At 37.6% G+C, this 25,381-nt stretch overlaps 1 protein-coding gene across 3 annotated transcripts in view; it reads left to right on the top strand.

Annotated features, from left to right (window-relative positions):
- The window catches only part of zfyve28 (zinc finger, FYVE domain containing 28), a 411,740-nt gene that overhangs the window by 309,433 nt on the left and 76,926 nt on the right, over positions 1-25,381 (top strand). For 2 of the 3 annotated variants that reach the window (XM_039751730.1, XM_039751732.1), the window contains exons 8-9: positions 2,739-4,247; positions 16,263-16,367. In XM_039751730.1, coding sequence (XP_039607664.1) covers positions 2,739-4,247; positions 16,263-16,367 — 1,614 coding nt within the window. The remainder of the gene's footprint in view (positions 1-2,738; positions 4,248-16,262; positions 16,368-25,381) is intronic. The other variant, XM_039751731.1, reaches the window with a different exon arrangement.

Raw genomic sequence — 25,381 nt, 5'->3', positions numbered from 1 at the left:
ATAAACTTTAGAAAAGTCTGAAGAGATAAAAAGTTCTGTTGCAGAAGCATAAAAATAATGCTAAATTGGTAAAAGAGATACCAAACTGAAATATGCATTCAAATATTGTACTGGCCAAGCAGAGGCTTTTTATGAAATACTTTTGCTTTGTGCTGATACCTGGCATCTCAAGAAAAGGGCATCTCAAGAAAAGTGTATACTGTATGTACTTGTTACAGAGAAATACTTTAAAGAAAAATTTGTAAGAGACTTTTATTTTTATAAAGCGTTCAAGCTCTTTATATAGCTGTCACAAGCACTATTGAGACATCAGAAACAACACTATAAATTATAATTAATCTGAAACACATTACATATAAAGTAGATTTCATGCAGATGGTAACATACACAAGTACATTAAATACATATTATACAAGTATATTAACACAAGTACATTAAATACATAATTAAGTTATTATTGACAGTAAGATGTAAACAGAAATCACTGACACAGCAGATGAAACACAAGGCTGAACTTTAAATCTGACCAAAGTAGCTTACTGAATTACTGCACATGTCAAAAATTGCAGGACTGGGTTAAAACTAAGTAAAGGCGTATTGTCGCTTGGCGCGATTGCCTCAGTTTCTGTTTGATGGATATGTTCTCTGCATCCCCCATAGCAATGATATGGAGCTTCTTTACAAGGCAGAGATTGGGGCAAAATATTTTTGAAAGAATGATTTGAGATTTTTCGTACTGTAGCCACTTCTAATGAAAAACAATTGAAAATGTTAAGTGAGGTCTAGTAGGAAATCAGAAGACAGGAGAGACAGTTGTGCAAGCAGACACTGAGTAACAGGATCTACAGTGCACTATACCATCCACATTGATTGAATATAGATACTGATTTGTGTACTTACAGCAGTTGTCAATAAATGATTTTCCACATCTTTAAGTTCTTTTAGTAGTTTTAGCTAGGTTCTCCAGTTAGTTTTTTTATTCACCTCAAAACTTGTACTAATACAACTTTTTTTTTCTTTCAATTGTATAAAGGCGATGAAACTTGCTTTATGTTAAGTTAAATGACTTTTTGGGCTCCACTGTATTGTGTAACTTTTCAGATGACATTAACAATCCTTTAGAGATCGGTTAAGCTACAGAACGTCTGTCATTTCATTGCAAAGGAAAATATAGTGACAAAAGTAGAATGTGGTTTTTAAAAAGACATGTTGATAGAAACTGTTACTTTTTAAACAGCAATAATGTAACTTGCATTGATATTCTCATGTTTAAGAGATGGCCACATGGTGTAATTGTAATTACATGATTGTAGTTTTTGACTATTGAACAGAGATTAGTCAAGTATTATTTAGTTATCCTTAAATACTATGGAGTGTACCTTCCATTAGATAACCGGTACAGTGGAAACCTCCAAAGGAGGATCATAAAGTTCTTAGAACTTCTGAAAGTGACCCATCTAGAAAGGACAACTTTAGTGTTTATACCCCGCATATGTACTATATAGGTACACTACCAAGGGGTACTTATAGTTTATTTGGAATCATCAGTAGATTTGTTATTTCCAAGAACATTGCAATGAGTAATACAGAATAAGAAGGAAAGCTAGTATTCTTGGTTCTTTTTTCAAAACCCGTGCACATCTCTGTCTTGCTAGAGTTTTCTAGATTCCCAGAACCTTTTTTGTGACAAGGTGTTTATTGTTTCTGATGTGACTGCACTCTAGTGTCTTTCTAAAATTAGTTTATTTATTAGGTAAAATCAGATACTGATTTTGAGAACTTGGTTTAGATCATGATTTTCTCTACTTAGCACAGTATAGAACCGGTTCATATATACAGTATACACACACTATATATCACTCTAAAGCAACAGTTTTCAACTATGTGCATATAACTTTATACTCATTCTAACCTTTTCCTTCAAAATTAGTTTCATGCAAGTCTTTGAAACAATTTCTGTTTAGCACAAGATACAGCAAAACATTACATTTTGTACATTAGATTGGGGTTTTTGTGCTGCAGTTCTTCTCCTGCCTTCTGTTGCAGTTGCCTCACAGAAGTTTAGTGTTGTTTTATTTATTTATATTTCATGCTGCTGTTGCTTTTTACCTTTTTTTTATTTTATTGCATTTCACATCCAGAATAAATTAAATACATACATACATTGTCATACCAGCTTTTTCCAGTGCCGGCTTAAGGGTGTGGGGACAATGCCACTTTTCTGTCAGCCATGGACAGTGCCCCAAAACTGGTCACACACACACACTGTTTTTCAGCAACTTTTGGGTGTCAGGTGGCCATCTCTGGGTCGCGAGCATATGAGACTTGTTCACGGTACAATAATGAGGGGATTGACAAAGCGGTAAATATCATCGTGGTAACTTTTGATGGGATAGTTCTGAAATGGGAGCACAGATAACAAATCAAGCACGATGTTGCGGCACAAGGCTGAAAAATATCAACTTTTTAAAAATGTTTGTAAGAAAAATATATGTAATTTTCATAATACTTGGGTTCTAGAGCAAATAAATAAACACAGTTTAATTTATCTGTGCAGGGAAAAAACATGTAACAAACCCCTAATAAATGAAAGTGCTTATTTGTTGCGTCATTACTCCTATGCTACTATTATAATGATGCAAATATTTACCTTATTTTGGTACTAGACTATATATATTTTTATAATAACCCAAAGTGTTGCTTATTGTTTCAAACTAACTTTTTATGTTTGTATCTAGGGATTTGCTTCAGACACTGACAGATGAGGAGTTGTACACCCTGGAGCGCAACCTGTGCATCTCACAAGATGGAGAATTTCCAGCTGTACAGCCCCTCCCTGAGGTAGTACCGCCTCCACCACCACTTCCCAATGCTCCCCCACTTCCAACCAGCTTAGAGAACTCTCCAGAACTGAAAAAAACTCCAGTGTTTATGCAGGATCTTGACAGAGAAGCTGGAAACAAGCCACTGTCTGAAAAGGCTGATAACACGGAAGCTGAACTGGCTTGCTCTATGCAATATGATGAACAGGAGTTGGAGCAGCTCAACATGATGGTTCACCGAGTGGGAGATGAGATGTCAAGTTTACTTTCGCCACCCAGTGTCTGCCAGTCTCCAGCCCATCAGGGTGGAAGACAGGGCATTTCCAGCACTGAGGCTTCTCCAATTAGAAGACCAAGGCCTGGCTCTGATAATGATGAGGAAGAGGAAGACCGTGTCTTCTTTATGGATGATGTAGATGGGGCTGGGGAGGCCTTTGCCAAGTTGGATGATTCCCTTACGTATGCGTGGATAATGGATCGGGCCAACCAAAGCTCAAACGATCCTAATTTTATGGACCAAATGGAGGCTGAGGCTGACATAGTTATTGAAAATGGCTTGACTGTGTCATCACTAGATGATGATTCTGCATTCTCCCAAAGCAATACAAAAAGTGATTGTGCAGAGTCTTCAGTTATATCTGCAACAGTAGATACCTCTAGTGGTGTGGAGATTTCCAATTCTTCCTTAGATGTGACAGAGTCACAGCCGTACCTCAATGGATGGGAAGTAGGCACAGAAGATGCTGAAACAGCAGAAATGATTGCTCACAGGACAGGTGGAATGAAGCTTTCTGCCACAGTAATCTTTAATCCTAAATCTCCAACACTCACTGATGTGACAATGGAGGCCACTGTGGATAAACTTCAGTTGCTTCCTCCAACGACAGTTTGTTTGCCTTCCAATCAAGATTCAGATAGTGTGCTTCCTTTAGAGGAACCACGCAAGTTGGGAGGCTTAGCAGCCACAAACTGTTTGATAAATTCATGTGTGTGTTGTGGGAGTTGTGAAGATGGCAGGGAGGAAAACATGGAGGCATCAGGTGATGACAGTAGAAAGCTGCCTGCCACAATAATCGGCACCTCATGTGGCCTAGTTCTAGTTAAAGAAATAGATCTGCTAGATAATAAAGGAGACTCTAACCAGCATGCCCAGGAAAACGTAAGAACTGATTCCACTGGGCAAAGGGATGTTATCAATGACCAAAAAAGCCCAAAATGTGTCAAGTGCCTGACCCAAAACTCAGGGACTGAGGCTGCCTTTGAAAATGGTTTACCAGGGGCATCAGCAGCATGCAATCACCAGAGACGCAATGAGCGACGGAGGCAATCAAGTGATAATAAAGAAAAGAAAGCAGAAACCTGTGACAGACTAGATGGAAAAGAGAAAGATGCAGAGGAAGATAGATTTGCCAGATCCATGTCAAGGTAACGTAAGACATTCTTTTAAACTGTTTTATCGGTGTAATTTCAACAAGTGAAATACACAAGTGGTGGAGGTTTTGGCTCAGACATAATCAGGCATTTTCATTGAATAGATAACCATAGAAACCTAACCTTTGTCACTGTTTTGGAATGCTTCATTTGGAGCTGTATGTTATTGAAGATTTTAAGATGTTTCAAAGCAGAGTTTCACCTCCTTCTGATATGGTAGTCCAAAAAGAGCTGTGCATTTGTATAGATTATTAAATACACCTCAGTTAGAGATTTGTGGGAGAACTGATTATTAGTAATGATTAAACTGTAGCAATTTGTTAGCTTTAATGAGGAAATCAAGTGATGAGATATAATATTTGAATATGTCTTTCTGTTTCTAGTGAGAGGGTCCTGAAGTGCCCTGAGACTGAAACAAGCCACTTAGAAAACTTGGTATAATGTCTTCCATATAAAGCAGACAGCAGCAAATATGTAGTTTCTGACACCCTAGATTTTGTAATTCAGTTGAGCCTAGGCAGAGTGACCAACTTCGGCATAATTATTCTTGGTGAGTTCCCTGTAGAATTTAACACAGGTGAAGCAAATGAAGTTGAAGAAGACCTCAAATGAAGGTCAAATCATGTATGGACATTCTGTTGAATGTGACAGCAATACACATGTCATGCAAGATGGTCCTTCCTCCTAAATAACAAATGTTTTATAATTTTTAACAAAATCTAAAGTGAATGATCTGAAAATAAGAAAAACCTGCAATGCTCACTTTGACACATTTTGAGAAGGTGAGAAGCTATATAGTGTTTTGGCTCTTAAAGGTTTGTGTTAGTATGAATATGTTGTGGAAAGGAATGCTGTGTCATAAAGGGTCAAGATCTCCCACAAACGTAATTCACCTGGGTTAGGCTGTGGTTAGTTGTGACTTTGAAACGGAGCAAGCAGATTCAGACTGTTGATACTCTTACTTCATGTGGCTTTGACTGTCTCTATTTGTGTATGAGAGAGACTAAAATTCCCCTGAAAAATCTAGTAACACAAAATATATAAGAGTGTCATTAACGACCGACTGTTGGAGAATTCCACTGAGCCTGAAAAGTAAAAAAAAAAATTTACTTCACTGTGCAAATTTTTATGAACAGTGTCCACTTTAAGTAAAAGAAGCACCTGGAGTGCAGAGGAACAAATGCCTATCAGACAGCACTCTGACTTGGCCACCCAGAGCTTTCGATCACTGTCTTCTGAGTTTAGGAAAGATTCAAGGGGTATGAAATAAGTGGATGATCAATGTCAGCACTCTTTGAGTCTAAAGTCAGTAGGTGAGATGAATGAAAAGACTATTGAAATGAAAGTAGCAACACTGAAATATTGTGGAGAGTGAGAACCATGTCAAGCTGCTATGTTTCCATATTTGAATAAACCTGTTCATTGAACCATGCTTATCTATAGTTAGGGAAAATCTGTTTTGAGTCAAAAAAAGCTTAATGTTTCAGTAAGACAAACTTTAACCTTTATTTTTTGCAGTTATTGTTGATGAAAATGATCAGTGTCTGCTCTGTGCTCTGTCATGCACCCTTGCTTAGGTTTTCTTTTACTGGGATAAGCCAGTGTCTTGGGCCAATCATGCATACACCCACACTTACCCTCTCAAAGTGTCACTTTGCAATTGCTAATTAATCTGTTGCATGGATGTCTTTCTAAATAGTGATGCATGGATGTGTTTATGGTTAAGGGGGGAAAGCTGTAGTAACCTGGCTGGGACAGACGCAAGTAAAATGTGTAAAGTTTACTTGGACATCAACTTACAGGGTGGTTCAGATCTAATTATGCAGATCCAGATCATCTGTATGACTTTGATTTATGCGGGGACGATTCCAGTTCAGTGCAAGTATGCAGTTTACATGCTTCTCGATGGTTCGGGATTTTTTGGGTGATTTTACTATGTAATAAACTTAATAAGTTAAAGTGTAATGAAAATTGCATAATTAGATCTGGACCACCCTATAGTGCAGAACTTGAGCACATGATGTTGAATCTGTGATACACTAGCATTATATATTGCACCAATGTGCTATCCTGGGTGGATGATATTAAGGAATTTTACTTAAATTACATTGGCACAAGAGATTCAGTTTCATTACTGAAGAATGTGCTTGCAAAAACAGGCTCATCCGTATTTTAACTCACCAGTTGAGCTCTTTAGCGTTAAACTACAGTACTACAATCTGCGGAATAGATAGAAAACAGCCAGTTTAATACACTACAATGTATAGTAACTAAAGTAAGTCATATGGTCATTATTGCCATGTGTTCAGAATGCAATGAAATTCTTACTTGCATGTGCTAATCAACTTGCAGCACATCACTACTCTCATAAAAACTGTCTTCCTTATCTGAGACATCTCAGAACATATGCTTGCCTTTTAAGTCCGCTTTTGTGCAGAAGAGTTGCGTAGTGCATTTTTATGAAAAAGAGGGTTATGTTTGCCTTTATTTATTTGTGTATCACTTTATTTATATTGAAATGCTCTTTATCCTTATCCTAGTGAGGGTTGCTGTGGCAACACACTGAATTAGAGAAACTAGGCTCCCCTATCCATAGCAACAGTCTCCAGGTTGTTCTGAGGAATTCCCAAGCACTCCCAGGCCAGACCATAGGTTTAATCCTTCCATTGTGCTGTGGATCTGCAGATGTTATGTTCATGTTTAAGTTTATTGTGATGTAAGGATCTTATTTAGGTATAGTGAGACATTTTCACTTAGTTTTATGTTTTTGCTTTGTGGGTGCTTTATGGATACCATCATGTTCTGATGTACAGTACAGGCCAAAAGTTTGGACACACCTCCTCATTCAGTGTGTTTTCTTTATTTTCATGACTATTTACAGCACTCCATCACTCTCCTTCTTGGTCAAATAGTCCTTACACAGCCTGGAGGTGTGTTTGGGGTCATTGTCCTGTTGGAAAATAAATGATCGTCCAACTAACCTGACTTCTGCACAACACAACTGCTGGTCCCAACCCCATTGATAAAGCAAGAAATTCCACTAAATAACCCTGATAAGGCACACCTGTGAAGTGAAAACCATTTCAGGTGACTACCTGTTGAAGCTCATCGAGAGAATGCCAAGAGTGTGCAAAGCAGTAATCAGAGCAAAGGGTGGCTGTTTTGAAGAAACTAGAATATAAAACATGTTTTCAGTTATTTCACCTTTTTTTGTTAAGTACATAACTCCACATGTGTTTATTCATAGTTTTGATGCCTTCAGTGAGAATCTACCAATGTACAGTAAATGGTCATGAAAATAAAGAAAACACATTGAATGAGGAGGTGTGTCCAAACTTTTGGCCTGTACTATATGTCAGAATTTCTTTAGGTTATCGCTACTATGATTTGTAGCACGTTTTAAGTGTATTGTATCTGATTAAAAGGTCTGGAAATCAAAATCATACAGCACAATGAAGATGTGAAAGACGTGGAAGAGTGAAGCAGCCATGTAGCATGATGCAGTTATCACATTGATTCAGTCTGAGCAACTAAAACATTGTACGTGTGGTTTTATATGTGTAGTATCTATATAAACATGTATAAATATTGAGATTTACAGTGCATACAGTCATTACATAACATATAACAAATATACTACGTCCTGTTTTATGTTACTTTTGCACCCATGTTTGTTTGTCTTGTTAGAGTTGACCACACATTGTGAGAAATTGCACCTATAATCCTGAAACAGGGTGAAATGTCAAAACAAATTTGTACAAGAGTGCACAGGGTGGTTCATGCAAATGCTCCGTATTTAAGAAAAAAAATACAACAAACCTGTGTCTGCAAAAGTTAAGCCACAATCAAACTGTAGCCTACAAATACCATAAATATTGATTGTTCCTATTAGCCTAACTTCCCCACTGCTGTAAGAACTGTTAAACAATCCAAACCCACACACAAACAAATTTCAGCATAGCTGTTTGTAAATTTGTACTTAATTGGAAATTATACTATAAAACTAATAATTGTAAAATCTTATATTTAAAGGTGTAGAGCTGCAGACGCTATGATTAGTGATCATTTCACATTAGCCTCTGCTTAGGAGAACAAGAGCTTTGAAAACGCAAATCCCCTCTACCTCTGTAGTAGGGGATGGAAATGGAGGAAGCTAATTGGTTTTGGTGAATCCAAAATTTGTTGTATGTTTTCTTTTGTTTTTTGTTGTTGGTATAGTATTACTGTCACAAATCTGAGGGAGACATCCAAGTGCTTGCACAGTGTACACATGACAGTAAAATTGAACTTTACCTTAAAATATTTGCATATTCACTTATACAACATTATTAAATAAATTGAAACATGTAACATAATAAATTGGAATAATCATGTTTAATATTATTTAAAAACTTAAGAGGTTGTTAAGTAACACTTGTTGCACACATGAGGCAACATCTAAATAAATGTCCTAATTAGTTGGAAAGCCAACTGTGGGGGCTCCACAGATATGATATAAAAATGTCTGTATCACAACATTCAGGTATATCCTAATATAATGCTTATATATATATATATATATATATATATATATATATATATATATATATATATATATACACACACAAACTTTTAGAACAGCTCAGTTTTTCCAGATTTTCTTCAAATTTAATCAGTTGAAATGCAACGAATGACCTAAAGGTAAACAGTAAACTGCCAGAGGTTTAAATTTAAAGTTTAAGTTAGCAAAAACTGAAATAAATGAGATTTCAGAATATTACAAATGAGCCTTCTTCAGGGAACAACTAATAGGTTACAATCTACAGATGTTGTGGAGAAATTAAAGCATATTAAGCCTTGTAAGTTGAAGCAATTTACACAGGTGTTTACACTGCTGTTGATTACTTAAAAACTGTCTGTCTTAAAGCAGAGTTGGAACAAGCATTGTTACTACACCTTCTACACCTTGGAATGTTGTAAATTCCAGTGAAAAAGGTCAATTAAACGGCAACTAACAAATTAAATGAGACAGAACATTATTACCCTTAACAGTTTTTGCCTTTCATATTAGAAAAACTAAATGGAGACTGGAAAAAACTGATAGGAAGAGATCTGGCAAACCTAAAGTCACAACACAATCAGAAGACAAGTTTCTGAGGGTCACCAGCTTGTGTGATAGGTGCCTTACAACACAATAGCTTCCAGCACAGCTTAACAGTGGTCAAAAACAAGCAAGTTTCAGTTTCTATCGTGAAGAAGAGACTTTGTGCTGCAGGCTTGACACAGTGAGTGGCAGCAAGAACGGCATTCCTTAATGGACAAAATAATAACTTGAAATACCAGCTGTAGACCACTGCGGACTGGATAAAGTCATCTTTGTAATAATCTGAAAATTCCTTTTTTTCAGTTTTTGCTAACCTAAACTTTAAATTTTAACCTTTATGGATTTACTGCTTACCATTTCGCCATTTTAAGTCATTTATTGCATTTCAACTGAGTAAATTTGAAGAAAAACTGGAAAAGCTGCAGAGTTCTAAAACATTTGATCGGTAGTGTGTGTGTGTGTATATATATTTGTATTTGTTAAAAGAATGCAGGTTTGAAGCTTTAAAGGACACATGTTTCTTATGTAAACATATGGATTTGACACAAGACTGTTTCCCCACATGCTATCCTGCTTTTCAACAGGTAAACACAATTTAGGCATGTTGGACCACACAAAGCAGTGAGAAAGAGCTGTCTTTAAATTAATTTTGGTTCCGTTCATACACTTATTTGCTTCAAGCCACCCAACATTTACACCTGGTCAAAGCTGCAATGACAAAGTGCATGAAGAAGAATAAAGTGATGAGGGAATTGAAACTGATCATCCAATGAGGAAAGCAACTGCGAAAACACAAAAGAAAAAAAGTGCAATGAATGCAGATGAAAATATAATAATGAGAGACAGATAAACATATATACAGCATTGATGGAAACAATGACAGTGTCATTGGCCCATCACAATTTGCCAATACTGACATTTCTGACGTTGGACCATTATTCAGGGGCTTAACACTAAATAAAGCTGCCCTACCAATCCACACAGGTTCTGAAATCAGATGCTCACCAATAATGCTGTTTTTGTGTGTTGAGCACTGTGCGTGCATTTAGATGGTGATGGTGGTGGTGGTGGTGGTGGTGAGGGAGTGAAACATGGATACTATGAATTTGGCCCCAAGGCCAGTTCTAAACTCTTGCATTGTCACTTGACCTAATCTTTTCATTTTATTAACACAAGGGTCTTACAAAAGCCTCTTCCTTTTAACCTGTTCCTTCTCCATTACTTAATGTTTAGCATCTCGAACTTATCCACTGTCTCTCTGCTTCAACTCCAATTGACTGGTATTCGCCTTCCATCATTATACAGAGACGCCAGTGAGTTTTTGCTCTGAAAAATTTGCCAAATCCTTAAAAACAGTTTTCTCAAAGTGACCAGCATCGATCCTTCCATTGTCCTTTGCTTTTCCCCTGTGCATTGCCCCCTTCCTGTTCTCTTAGTGATTTTGCTTCATTTTATCTGCCTGTCTTTTCCTTTGCGAGCACGCATGTCTTTCTGCCATAATCCACGAGACTTTACTATCAAATTATTTCCATCCCCTGTGGCAGTCCTCTCTCGTTTTCCGCATCATGCAGGATGCAAAAAAAAAAACCCTGATTTACTGAATGGTTGTAAATATGAAATTCTACATTGCTTTTAAAAGATTACATGTTTTTAGCCTTTCAGTAGTCCTCAGAAATCCTGTTAAAGGGGCATGCTAGGCTTATATCAAACACAATGGTACAGTAAAGTAACATAAAGTTAAGTGAAAATTAATTAAAACTGACAAAGTTGAAAAGTGTTTCCGTTTCAGAGCCATTCTTTGATAGCTTTTTGTTAGTAGCTGTTTTTTTCCAGTGAATAACACTGTAACATTAAAGTGTCCTCTCGCAGTCACAGTCAATTTCACTCAATATGAATTGTCACTTATTTGTTATTTCCTAGCGCCCAAATTTCCCTTTGTGAAATCGGGTGATACGTTTTTTTTAGAGATGCTTGGAGTGTCTAGCCAAAGAGGATAGAAAGAAAGAGAATTGAGTGCCCTGTAGATGTTTCTAGAAGACATGCATCAAGTAAATCTTTACTGCTGTGATGTTTGAAAGAGGGCAGACAAACTAAGTATTTATCCAGTTAGGTGATTGATAGTTAAAAACATATCCCAATTCACCATATTAATGTATTTCTTTATCAGCAAATAAAAGAATTATGGAAAATGAAGATGCATCTTCAAACTGTCACCTCAAATTGTTTCTCTCTGGCTGACTATAAATGTTTACTGCTTACACGCTGATATTTGTGAAGCATGTGGTGTGAACCCCTGACCAGAAAAGATTAGGCAGCCAATGGCATTCTGTCCACTGTGCTCAAGAAAGCTTGAAATTGTATTATGTATCAGTTACTGAATTAAAAAGAGAAACAAAAATATACTAATCAAAACGCTGCTGGTAGCATGTGTTTGTGTGGTTTGACCCCCCTGATAAATAATAAAAAGAAATGGCAGTTATACGATACAGTGCATCCGGAAAGTATTCACAGCGCATCACTTTTTCCACATTTTGTTATGTTACAGCTTTATTCCAAAATTGATTAAATTTGTTTTTTTCCTTAGAACTCTACACACAACACCCCATAATGACAGCATGAAAAAAGTTTACTTGAGGTTTTTGCAAATTTATTAAAAATAAAAATAACTGAGAAATCACATGTACATAAGTATTCACAGCCTTTGGTTAATACTTTTTCGATGCACCTTTGGAAGCAATTACAGCCTCAAGTCTTTTTGAATAAGATGCCACAAGCTTGGCAAACATATCCTTGGCCAGTTTCGCCCATTCCTCTTTGCAGCACCTCTCAAGCTCCATCAGGTTGGATGGGAAGCGTCAGTGCACAGCCATTTTAAGATCTCTCCAGAGATGTTCAATCGGATTCAAGTCTGGGCTCTGGCTTGGCCACTGAAGGACATTCACAGAGTTGTCCTGAGGCCACTCCTTTGATATCTTGGCTGTGTGCTTAGGGTCGTTGTCCTGCTGAAAGATGAACCGTCACCCAAGTCTGAGGTCAAGAGCACTCTGGAGCAGGTTTTCATCCAGGATGTCTCTGTACATTGTTGCAGTCATCTTTCCCTTTATCCTAACTAGTCTCCCAGTTCCTGCCGCTGAAAAACATCCCCACAGCATGATGCTGCCACCACCATGCTTCACTGTAGGGATGGTATTGGCCTGGTGATTAGCGGTGCCCAGTTTCCTCCAAACGTGATGCCTGGCATTCACACCAAAGAGTTCAATCTTTGTCTCATTAGACCAGAGAATTTTGTTTATCATTGTCTGAGAGTCCTTCGGGAGCCTTTTGGCAAACTCCAGACGGGCTGCCATGTGCCTTTTACTAAGGAGTAGCTTCCGTCTGACCACTCTACCATATAGGCCTGATTGGTGGATTGCTGCAGAGATGGTTGTCCTTCTGGAAGGTTCTCCTCTCTCCACAGAGGACCTTTGGAGCTCTGACAGAGTGAACATCGGGTTCTTGGTCACCTCCCTGACTAAGGCCCTTCTCCCCCGATCGCTCAGTTTAGATGGCCGGCCAGCTCTAGGAAGAGTCCTGGTGGTTTCGAACTTCTGCCACTTACGGATGATGGAGGCCACTGTGCTCATTGGGACCTTCAAAGCAGCAGAAATATTTCTGTAACCTTCCCCAGATTTGTGCCTCGAGACAATCCTGTCTCGGAGGTCTACAGACCTATCCTTTGAGTTCATGCTTGGTTTGTGCTCTGACATGAGCTGTCAATTGTGGGACCTTATATAGACAGGCGTGTGCCTTTCCAAATCATGTCCAATCAACTGAATTTACCACAAGTGGACTCCAATTAAGCTGCAGAAACTTCTCAAGGATGATCAGGGGAAACAGGATGCACCTGAGCTCTGTTTTGAGCTTCATGGCAAAGGCTGTGAATACTTATGTACATGTGATTTCTCAGTTTTTTTATTTTTAATAAATTTGCAAAAACCTCAAGTAAATTTTTTTCACGTTGTCATTATAGGGTGTTGTGTGTAGAATTCTGAGGAAAAAAATGAATTGAATCCATTTTGGAATAAGGCTGTAACATAACAAAATGTGGAAAAAGTGATGCGCTGTGAATACTTTCCGGATGCACTGTACAGTCATGTGAAAACATTAGGACACCCTTTGAAAGCATGTGGTTTTTTGTAACATTTTTAATAAATGGTTATTTCATCTCCGTTTCAACAATACAGAGAGATTAAAGTAATCCAACTAAACAAAGAAAACTGAAGAAAAGTCTTTTCAAGATCTTCTGTAAATGTCATTCTACAAAAATGCCTATTCTAACTGAGGAAAAGATAGGACACCCTCACATGTATTCCCTCTTAAATTGGCTCAGATCTCACACAGGTATATCACACCAGGTGCACATAATTAGTAGATCGTTACTCTGCATGTTGAATGAGGCTTGCCCTATTTAAACCTCAGACATTTAGTTTGGTGTGCTCCTGACTGTTGAAGTGAGAGTGAGCACCATGGTGAGAACAAAAGAGCTGTCAGAGGACTTCAGAAAAAAGATTGTAGCAGCCTATGAGTCTGGGAAGGGATTTAAAAGATCTCAAAAGATTTTGAAATCAGCCATTCCACTGTCCGGAAGATAGTCTACAAGTGGAGGGCTTTCAAAACAACTGCCAACATGCCCAGGACTGGTCGCCCCAGCAAGTTCACCCCAAGAGCAGACCGCAAGATGCTAAAAGAGGTCTCCAAAAACCCTAAAGTGTCATCTCGAGAACTACAGCAGGCTCTGGCTACTGTTGATGTAGAAGTACATGCCTCTACAATCAGAAAGAGACTGTACAAGTTTAACTTGCATGGGAGGTGTGCAAGGAGGAAACCTTTGCTTTCCAAGAGAAACATCGAGGCCAGACTGACATTTGCCAGAGATAAAGTTGACAAAGACCAGGACTTCTGGAATAATGTTCTTTGGACAGATGAGTCCAAAATTGAATTATTTGGACACAACAGCAGAGGACATGTTTGGCGTAAACCAAACACAGCATTCCAAGAAAAGAACCTCATACCAACTGTGAAGCATGGAGGTGGAAGTGTCATGGTTTGGGGCTGCTTTGCTGCAGCAGGACCTGGTCAGCTCACCATCATAGAATCCACGATGAATTCTACTGTGTATCAGAAGGTGCTTGAAGAACATGTGAGACCATCAGTTAGAAAATTAAAGCTGAAGCGGAACTGGACCATGCAACATGACAATGACCCAAAACATACTAGTAAATCAACCAAAGATTGGCTGAAAAAGAAGAAATGGAGAGTCCTGGAATGGCCAAGTCAAAGTCCAGATTTGAATCCCATTGAGATGCTGTGGGGTGACTTGAAAAGGGCTGTACGTGCAAGAAACCCCTCAAACATCTCACAGCTGAAAAAGTTCTGCATTGAGGAGTGGGGTAAAATTTCCTCAGACCGATGTCGAAGACTGGTAGATGGCTACAAGAACCGTCTCACTGCAGTTATTTCAGCCAAAGGAGGTAACACTCGCTATTAGGGGCAAGGGTGTCCTATCTTTTTCCTCAGTTAGAATAGGCATTTTTGTAGAATGACATTTACAGAAGATCTTGAAAAGACTTTTCTTCAGTTTTCTTTGTTTAGTTGGATTACTTTAATCTCTCTGTATTGTTGAAACGGAGATGAAATAACCATTTATTAAAAATGTTACAAAAAACCACATGCTTTCAAAGGGTGTCCTAATGTTTTCACATGACTGTATGTTAACTATATGAATACTAGCAATATGAAAACTATTCTGCGGTGGGTTGGCACCCTGCCTGGGATTGGTTCCTGCCTTGTGCCCTGTGGTGGCTGGGATTGGCTCCAGCAGACCCCTGTGACCCTGTGTTCGGATTCAGCGGGTTGGAAGATGGATGGATGGATGAAAACTATTGAGCATACAACTATGTGTGCAGTACAGTATGCTTTGCAAGAGTGTGACATTCTCTGTATTAAGCAAGTCCTGCAGAATTTTTCAAGCAGTAACACAGCTTGAACAACCATGCCCACCCATCTGTAGTGTTAGATGTCAATTGCTCAGAAAATAAAATTTTGTATGAAATATTTCTTTTTAACTCTTTAGACATGTCTTATATAAGTTGTACTTTGCCTGCCTCCACTAATGTTGTAAATTATACTGAGCTCCTCACTCTGGCTGTTTCTTTTCCATCCATATTTGCTCTACTGGAAAAGTAAATTATGTCAAAAAGATGGCAATCAGGAAACCAGATATCCATCTATTTTCTGAACCACCACCTTCTGAATTAGGGTCACTGAGTACCATAATCTTTTCCAGCAGAATCGGGTTTAAGACCAGAATCATTGCCAAATGGGCCAACAGCCCCTTAAATTGTATACACACACAAAATAATTACATAGTTACCTTAGATAGATGAATCTATTACTTAATCTGTGCCATTCACTGAGTCATGCAACATCATCTTCAAGTCTTGGATTATGGAGTGTAAAGCTCTGCATGTAGTGTCAACAACACTGAAGTCAAGGGAGTATGGGTAAAGTGTGGTTTGCTTTGTGCAGTTGGGCAGTTAACGGGCATTTTTTAACCTTAATTGGGGTTGTGCAGCCTCATTTACTCTAAATTAAAAAAAGTCATTATTTAATATAGAATTGTCACCATCTTTAATATGTTAGACTGCTGCACTTTGAAAAAAACTAATGTATACCTAATGTGTGTATATCAGAGTCTTCTTTTGCAGTGCAAATGAATTAGATTGTGTTTTTGCTTCTATTTTTGGTGTGCAAGTACTCATTTGTTTCTGTTTCCGACATTTCCATTGTCATTTACTGGTATGATTTCTGGATTGTGCATTTCCATTTTTTTGGTTTGCTTGATTGTTTTTTGTTTTTTTTTTAGTTGCTTTTATTTTTATTTTCAGTTCTCAAGATGGATTTCAGGATTCCCCATTCAGCTCCATCTCCAGCAGTGACTGTGAGAGTGTATCTGTCACTACATGTAGTCTGTCCAGCACATACACACCAAGGTATGCTGACATCTCTTCAGGCTGACCCCTTGCAGCCTCTTGTTTTAAACATCACCAAGCTACAATGGCAGTATACCAAATTGACCTTCTTTAAACCTTGCTCTGAAAGTCTGCCAAAACAGGAAACAGTGTTCTTCTGATAGTCACTTAAGATAACTGTATCTTTGGATGAAGTAAAGGAGTAAAGACATAATACATTTAGTGAAGGCACTTCTCTTTTTGTTTCTCATTGAATACATTTCTTCCCTTTAATGAATGTATTTTTATGCGGTTGTTTGGTTTATTTTTATTGTAATGTATGTTTTTCACAAGTTGTTTCAGCAATAGTTCATATGAGTCCGTGAAAAGCAATGCACATTAACCCATGTCTTATTCTATTTCCTATGGTGACCAAAGATGTCAATATTACTTTTTTGGATGGAAATGAAACAATAGAGAAAACAGACCAACCTACATCTAACCATCTTAAGGAAATTTACTTGTGTATAGTAATAAAGTCTGACTCTTTGTTAAGGTTGTTGTTTTCATAATGTTGTGTGGTAAGTAAGCCAAGGAAAACCTACATTCTCCAGAGTGTCTTTCATTTCTTTCAACATCTGGATCACTACCATATTAACATGATACTGCCTGTCTAGTTATCAAGACAGCAAATGTTTGTGGCTCTTGTCCATAAAACAAAAGGAGTGGACCCTTTTGTTATGTTCCAGTGTGTGCAGTGCACTTCTGTGTTCCTTTCTGAGATTATTTCAGATGCAATTTCTCATGTTTTTCAAGTACATTTGAAGTGTTTCACAGGTGAGTAATTTGTTGCAGCTTTAACTGAAAACTAAAAATCAAGAATAAATTAAAAACAAAAATGGCAATCCTGGATTACACATAAAAGTGGTGAAATGTGGACTATTACACTGTACTTTTACAGTACTTTTATAATAATCTAAACCCCTAAATGTAGTAGCTGTGTAAAACATAAAGATGAGATATACATATAGGGGGTAGTGCAGTTAGGAGACCTGGGTTCGCTTCCCGGGTCCTCCCTGCGTGGAGTTTGCATGTTCTCCCCGTGTCTGCGTGGGTTTCCTCCGGGCGCTCCAGTTTCCTCCCACAGTCCAAAGACACGCAGGTTAGGTGGATTGGCGATTCTAAATTGGCCCTAGTGTGTGCTTGGTGTGTGGGTGTGTTTGTGTGTGTCCTGCGGTGGGTTGGCACCCTGCCCGGGATTGGTTCCTGCCTTGTGCCCTGTGTTGGCTGGGATTGGCTCCCTGTGTTCAGATTCAGCGGGCTGGAAAATGGATGGATGGATATACATATAGTGGATTCAGAAAGTATTCAGACCCCTTCACTTTCTGAACATTTTATTATGTTGTGCGCTCAGTAACAAAATGATGACAAAATGAAAAAAGGTTTTCAGAAAGGTTTGCAAATGTATTAAAAATCTCATACTGTAATCTTTTATTTCTTTAAGCATTCAGATCTTTTGCTTTGGCATTCCAAATTGTGGTCAGGTGCATCCTTTTTGCATTATTTATCCTTTAGACATGTTTAGAAATTGCTTAGAGTTCACTTGTGGCAAGCTGTATTGATTTGACATCATTAAGGAAGGCACACACCTGTGTAAGTAAAGTCCCATAATTCACACAGCATTTCCTGAAAAAAACCAAGACATGAATTCCAAGGTCTCTGCAGACCTCCTGTTCAAATTATGGTGAGGCATAGATGAATAAAGCTTTGAATATTCCCAGGAGCACAGTGCCCTCAATATTTGTGAAATGGAAGAAGATTGGGGCTACCAAGACTCTTCCTGGAATTGGCCATCTGGCCAAACTAAATAAAGGCAAGAAGGCCCTTGCTTACTCTAGCAGAGCTTTGGAATTCCTTTGCTGAAAGAGGACAATCTGTCAGGCAATATTCTTAGCACCACTCCATCAGCCAGGTGTTTTTGTATAATGGATAAATTGAATCCTCTCTTGAGTAAAAGAGAGGGCAGTACTCCAAGGTAAGCACAATCAGGCACTGCTCATCACCTGGCTAATACCATGATTACAGCGAAGCATGACAGTGGCAGCATCATGCTGTGCAGGTGCTTCTCAGTGGCAAGAGAACTTGTCAGAATTGACGGGTGGATGAATGCAGCCAAATATAGAGAGGTCTTTGAGAAAAACCTGCTCCAGACCACAAGTGACCTCAGACTGGGGTGACAGTTCGCCTTTCAGCACGACAGTGACCCAAAACATCTAGCAAAGACAATTCTGGAGTGCCTTCTCGAAAAGCCTCTGAAAATCTGAAAAAAGTGCCTCAACCAGAGCCCAGACTTAAACCCAATATAGCATCTGAGGAGAGCCCTGAAGATGGCATTTTACAGATCCAATCTAATGGTGCTTAAGAGTATCTGCCAGGAAGAATGGAACAAACTTCCCAAATCCAGGTTTGCAAAGCATATAGAGACTTGCCCAAGAAGACTCAAAACAATGTTCTTATGTTTAATAAAGTTACAAATCATTCTGAAAATGATGTTTACACTTTGTCATTTTAAGTTATTGAGTGTAGATTGAGGGTCCAGAAAGGCATTTTTATGCATCCATTTAAATCTGCAGTGCAGTAAAGTGTGTAATAAGTGAAGGAATATGAATATTTTCTGAACCCACTATATCTTGTTTTCATTTCACATCTTAAAAATGTGCAATATTTTTTGTCCTTTAAATTGATATTGAATAACTGAGTGTGCATAATGAAGGGCTGACTTCCTGCCACCCATGATTAGAGGCTCTGGGTGAGATAGTTGATACTTTAGGGGGTGCGGTAGAAGCAGGAATATCAGATTGGTGGCAGGGAGTAGATTTTCTCATGACTGAAAATAAGAGTACTGTGGCTGACTTTTAAAAAAAATATTTTTATGTTTATATAAGTACTATATATATTTTAAGGTTTATATTTTTTTGGTAATATTTTTATGTGGGTATGTTTGAGGAGGGGCTATGAAGTGCATGCTCCTGGGCGATCTGTATTTCATAACCCCTTATTGACACCTCTGCCATCACTACCCACTTTTGGTTCCTGCCTTACAGTTAATGCCGTAAGGGTCAATTCTTTGACCCTGAAGAGGTTTAAGCAGGTTTGAAAATGAGGATATGTAAATTAAAATAAAATTGCTGCCTATTTATCTGTCTAGTCTGTCTCTTAACAATGGTGCATTATAGAGAAAAGAATGAATGCAGAAAATGCCCTTTTTGGGAAACATCTTCAAGAAAGTTATGCTTTTTAATTGATTAAAAAGATAAATTTTGGGCATCCAAAGATAGTTTTCACCTGAAGTACAAATGCAGTTCAGTAAAGAAATAAACATTTCTATTTCATACCAAAAGATGGCATTTCCAATATAGAAAACAAAACAGAAATCTTTGTGGCAGCCCTCCCACAAAAACAGAAAGCAGTACCAAATTTTCACCAGTTTGGAAGTAAGTAATTAAGATCTGTTTGTACACAATGTAAAATTGGTTTTTACTTTCATATAATGAGAGACTAAGTGCGTGTTTGGAAAGAGGACACAGAAAATAGAAGGCGATTAATTTAATTCACCCCTATGTCTATGCAGAGACACATACTAATGCATGTGTATTTTCTTTGTGTTTTTGCACACTGATGCATGTTTTAATGCATGTCAGCAAATTAGGTTCATGCATTTACATGTGCTGTTTAGCATGTGTTTGCCTGTTGTTAGTGTTATGTGCAGACATTTTGGTTGTGGTGTAGATATTCTGCTACTATAATGGCTGCTTTGCCTACTGTGATTTCATTCATAGTTATTACAATCGTAAAGATCATCAAAGACCAACGTAATATCTGGCACATGCATTTGTAGAGAATAAATAATTTTCATTGCTGGGTACTGAAACCCTACTATCTTGCTCACCCATTCAAGTGGAACACTGTGGGGACAGAGCTGTAGTCTCTGCAACAGCAGAGGCTAACAACACACAGCAAAGGATGTTTCATCTGAAAGCTAAGGACTGTGCTAGTCCTGACCTGCAGAAGTGCAAACATAACCTAAATCCTCATCCATTTTCTTTACTACATGCTAGTACTCAGTAGGACTTTAACTGTTTGCAAATTGTCCAGTGTTAGCATTCCTAAACAATGCAACTGTACCTTCTTGTTTTTTGCTGACAGAAGTGAACTGTTGTCAGTTTCCTTTGTGACAGAGTACAATAACAACAATGTATTTCTTGTATGGTCCAAAATCAGACAAGGAATGCCTCAATTGGCTTTAACAGGCCATGTTTTGTGATAGCCCCTCACCCTTGTTTCTATAGGGAGACATGAAAAACTCCCAAAAATACCTTTGTAGGGGAAAAAATAGAAGAGTACAATAGTGCTGTATTATTCATCTTTCAGTTTTCAACTGTTTCTGGTAAAGCTCAGCTATCTTTGCATCTGCTGCTCAGCACCAATTGTTTTGACCTTTATTGACTCTAATGACCACATGACTGCTGTTGGCTGAATGTTTCCTGGATAGTGGCATCTACTTGATATACCAATGGCACGCCGTGAATTTTCAAAGCAGCAGAAATTTTAACTCTTTAGTGTTGTTCTTTAAACAGAAATCAATTTATCTGATGTGCTCCTTACTCCTGCTTCTCCTAAGGAAGAGTTAAAATCTTTGTTGATACCTGACTCTGCTAACATTTAAATACAGTATCTTGTATTGGGGATTTCTTTTGCTATCAGGATAGGCATCATTCATGTAAAAGAAGAAATATACAAATTGAAATAACCACTAAATGAATCGGTAATTGAGGTTGTACAGAATGCTTCTGTATTTTAAGAGTTTTGAAAAATTGTCATTGCCTTATAAATGTGAGACTTTGGAACTTCAATAATGTGTATATCATTATCTATTCAAGATACCTCAATGGAATCTAAGTTTCCATGTAAATTTCCTTTAAAAATAAGTGTGCCAAATTTGACCAAAATTGGTTCAGTAGGAGTGGAGTTGTTTTCATGCAGATCAAAAGTAATGATGACGACAATACATGTTTTTTTGAGAATACACCACAAAATAATGATGGTTGAGTTTAAGTTTCAGTAAAAAAGCAACTCTTTATATAAATATCACAATTGTGGGAAGCCAAATCCTTTTACTGTAGCATCTGAGATATGAGACAAGGAAACCAGCCTAAGAAAGGACATCTGACTACCAGAAGGCATACTCTTGCATGCACCTGCACTTGCTCAAGCAGAGCCAATTTATTAACTCATTAACATAAAATACATTTCTTACAACATCATAGCAATGTGTACATTTCTGCATGCCACACCTTACAACAGTAGGAGCATCGATTCACTGCAGTTCTAGTCAAGGCAGATAGAAGACAGATGCACTATCCAAACAGTTTGCTTCAGACAAGTAGACATCCTTGTAAAAGATCATTTCACAAGAAAAGCAGGACAGAGTGACTATAGCAGAACCTTTACCTAAGAAAGAAGAATTTTAAATTCTGCCTTTGCAAAAATGATGATGATATTAGTAACATTGCTGACTGGTTCTGATAAAACTTTACTGTTTGTCATTAGTAGTGGTAGAAGTGGTATGCTTTCTATTTTTATTTATTTTTTATTCATACTGTTTATTTGATGTTAGTAATTGTTACATTAGTAAACAGACTAGATTTGGGAAATGATCAGGAGAAACTTAAGAGTAAAAAAGGGTCAAAATGGGGAGATCAAAAACATGATCATTAAAACCAAAATGAGAAACAAAAATTGCGGTAAGAAATACAGGGCAAAAAAGTCAGAACCAAGAAAAGATATTGAAATCTTTTAGAAAGAGTGTCTTGAAAAATTTTGTTGAATCTACAGTTCAGATAAGGAAGTAAATTCCTAGATGGTCTTTAATTCTGTTGATTTACCCCAGCAATGTGAAAAGCAGCCCTGATGATAGAAAACCAAACACAGCAACAATAATGTGAAATTCAAAATGGTAAATAATAACAGTCCAAAACAATGAGATAACTTTTCCAGCAATTGGTATTTCCAGAAATAAGTGTCATAATCATATTCAGGTGTCTCAAAAACACCTAAAACAAGTATGTGATAACATATAAAAATAAAAACAGAAACTAAAAACCTCACAGATAATGTGTTTTGTATAGTACTCTAAATTCTAATTTAAATATAATTTAAGCTATGATCAGAGTTGTTTTATAGTTGTGGAGTTGTGTATGCAAGTATTGTTAAAGAGGGTGAAACATACAGCCGCACATTCTAATTTTAGCTTAATAGATTATAACACAAATATATGAAAAAAGTGTTTATGAATCTTAAGCCTTCCATCTTGGCCCAGCAGACATCGTCCCATCTCTAATTGGTTCAGGGAAGATCTGGTAGCCCTAGCAGTACACCTACGTTTGGAGTACCACTCCAGTGGCACATTCTCCACTTCCTTCCTGTACCCAAACAATGTCCAGACCCTTCATTTCAGTATTATTTCTCCCAGAAGAATTACCACTACAAATTTGTATGACTATTATAGTGACTTCTGTCACATAAATAGTCACTTGTTCCATCAAAAACAAGCAGCCTTCCTTGCTTGAAAGGAAGCCAGTTCTTCTTTCAGATTTCTTTTATGGCTTCTTACAGAAATTGCTCATTACCCTTGTTGAGGATAACATTTCCCTGAATGTGTTAAAGATATTGTGAATATTGCCCTCCATAATATTTCATACAAAGACAAATTTTACATTTATTTACATCTCTGATCTACTATTTAAAATTACAAATCAAACAATTTAGATGTCATTAAAGTGCACATTACAGACTGTAATTTAAGGGTATTTGGATCCATTTCAGTCACACAGTGTAGAAATTACAACACTTTTTCTACATGGTCCCCACATTTCATGTTACCATAATGTTTGGGACAATATTGCCATCACAGGTGCTGTTTATTCCTCAGGTGTGTTTCATTGCTTCAGTAGTACTGGCATTAGATAACTCGGCTTGCTTCTATCCTTTGGAGTCTTCAGTCGCTATTGTTCAACATAAGAACAAGACCTGTGCCAATTAAAGTCAAAGAAGCCATTATGAGACTGATAAACAAGAATAAAACCATTAGAGACATTTGTAAAGCCTTAGGATTACCTAAACCAGCTGTCTGAAATATCATTAAGAAGTAAGAACACACTTGTGAGCTCATTAATCACAAGGGGACAGGCAGATAATGGATAATCTCCAGTGTTGATGAAACAGAATCCTCACTATGGGAAAGAAAAAGCCCCAAGTACCTGTTCAACAGATCAGAAATAGTTTTCAGGAGGAAGATGTGTATGAATGAGAAGAGATAACTATCCATTGAAGACATTGTAAACAGAACAACAGAGGCCCACTACAGACCACTAGTTAGCCACAAAAGCAGGATGTCCAGACTACAGTTTGGGTAAAAGTATTTAAAAGAGCCTGTAGAATTCTGGAAAGTGGTCTTGTGGGCAGACAAAGCAAAGATGAACCTGTATCAGAGAGTTGGGAGGAGCAAAGTGTGGAGACGAAAAGGAACTACCCAAAATCCAAACCATAACACCTCATCTATTAAACGTAGTGGTGGGGGCGTTATGGCTTGGGGATGTATGGCTGCCACAGGTAGTGGTACCCTTATCTTCATTGATAATATGCCTGCTGACAACAGTTGCACAATGAATTCTGAGGTGTGTAGAAACATGCTCAAGTTCTAGTAAATGCCTCCAAACCCATTGGATGATGCTTCATCCCACAGAAAGATAATGACCCCAAAAATTCAAAGCTAAAAATATAGAGAAAAGCCAAGCAAAATGACACCTTTTATTGGCTAACTAAAAAGATTACAATATGCAAGCTTTCGAGGCAACTCAGGCCCCTTCTTCAGGCAAGATGTAATCGAAAATTCTTGAATGGCCAAGTCAGTCACCCAATCAAAGTGATTTTGCCTTCCATATGCTAAAGAGAAGCCCCCAAAACAAACCGGAGATGAAGATGGCTGCATTAGGGGCTTGGCAGAGCATCACCAGAGAAGATTCTCAGCACCTGGTGATGTATATGAATGACACACTTCAAGCACTCACTTCATGCAAGGGATATGCAACAAAGTACTAAATTTGACTGCTTTAATATACCTACCATTGCTATGTCCCAAGCATTATGGTGCCAAGAAATGGGGGGACAGTGTAGAAAAAGTGTTGTTATTTCTACGTGATGTGAGTGAAATATATACAAATACCCTTAACTTAAAGTCTGCCTTATGCACTTAAATCACATCTGAATTGTTTGGTTTGTAATTTGAAACTGTGGAGCAGAGAGGTTAATCATGGGAAAAAATGTGTCTTTGTCCAAAATATTATGGAGGGCACTGTATGGGTATAGTGTAGTTTAACTAAGTAACTACATTAATAAGGTATGGAGTGAAGATAAGTATGAAATGTAATCCTTTCGCTATGGATTACTGTTGACAATGTACGATTCAGCAGAAGGTGTTGACGTCCGGAACATCTTATTTTGAAATATGTTATAAACAAATGCAATCTACAGTGTAATTCTATTTTACAAATTACAAGATTCAATATATTTTTTCCATGAAGTTAAAGATAGGTTGTAAAGATGTAATTTCATAATTATGTTCAGTAAACAACATGATTTTAAAAGACAAACCAGAAGAGAGAGACGCTAAATGGAAAAGGGTCAAAACTGGGAGATTAGTGAGTGCAAAGACAACAAAGCCAAAGAGCTTTGAAAATCAAGGTCAGAAGAACAAAATGAAAAGAAATATTTGCAGTTGGTTTAGCACCAGGATTCATTTGGCAGTATACTTGACAAGTTTTAAGTAACAATTACAAAATGAAGTTATATGAGTCAAACATAACGGTATAAAATTACAAAGAAGTGTATAAACAAACTTAGTAGGCTACAGTCTCTAGTCTAGTATTGGCCTTAAAAGATACTTGTGACCTTTTAAATCTTGTAACAGAATGATGCTCTTTGTTTGTGTTCCACAG

The sequence above is a fragment of the Polypterus senegalus genome, chromosome 4 (assembly GCF_016835505.1).
Source record: "Polypterus senegalus isolate Bchr_013 chromosome 4, ASM1683550v1, whole genome shotgun sequence".
In the NCBI taxonomy this organism is placed as follows: domain Eukaryota; kingdom Metazoa; phylum Chordata; class Cladistia; order Polypteriformes; family Polypteridae; genus Polypterus; species Polypterus senegalus.
Note: the sequence above shows the minus strand (reverse complement) of the source record. Positions and strands in the feature narration are given on the sequence as shown.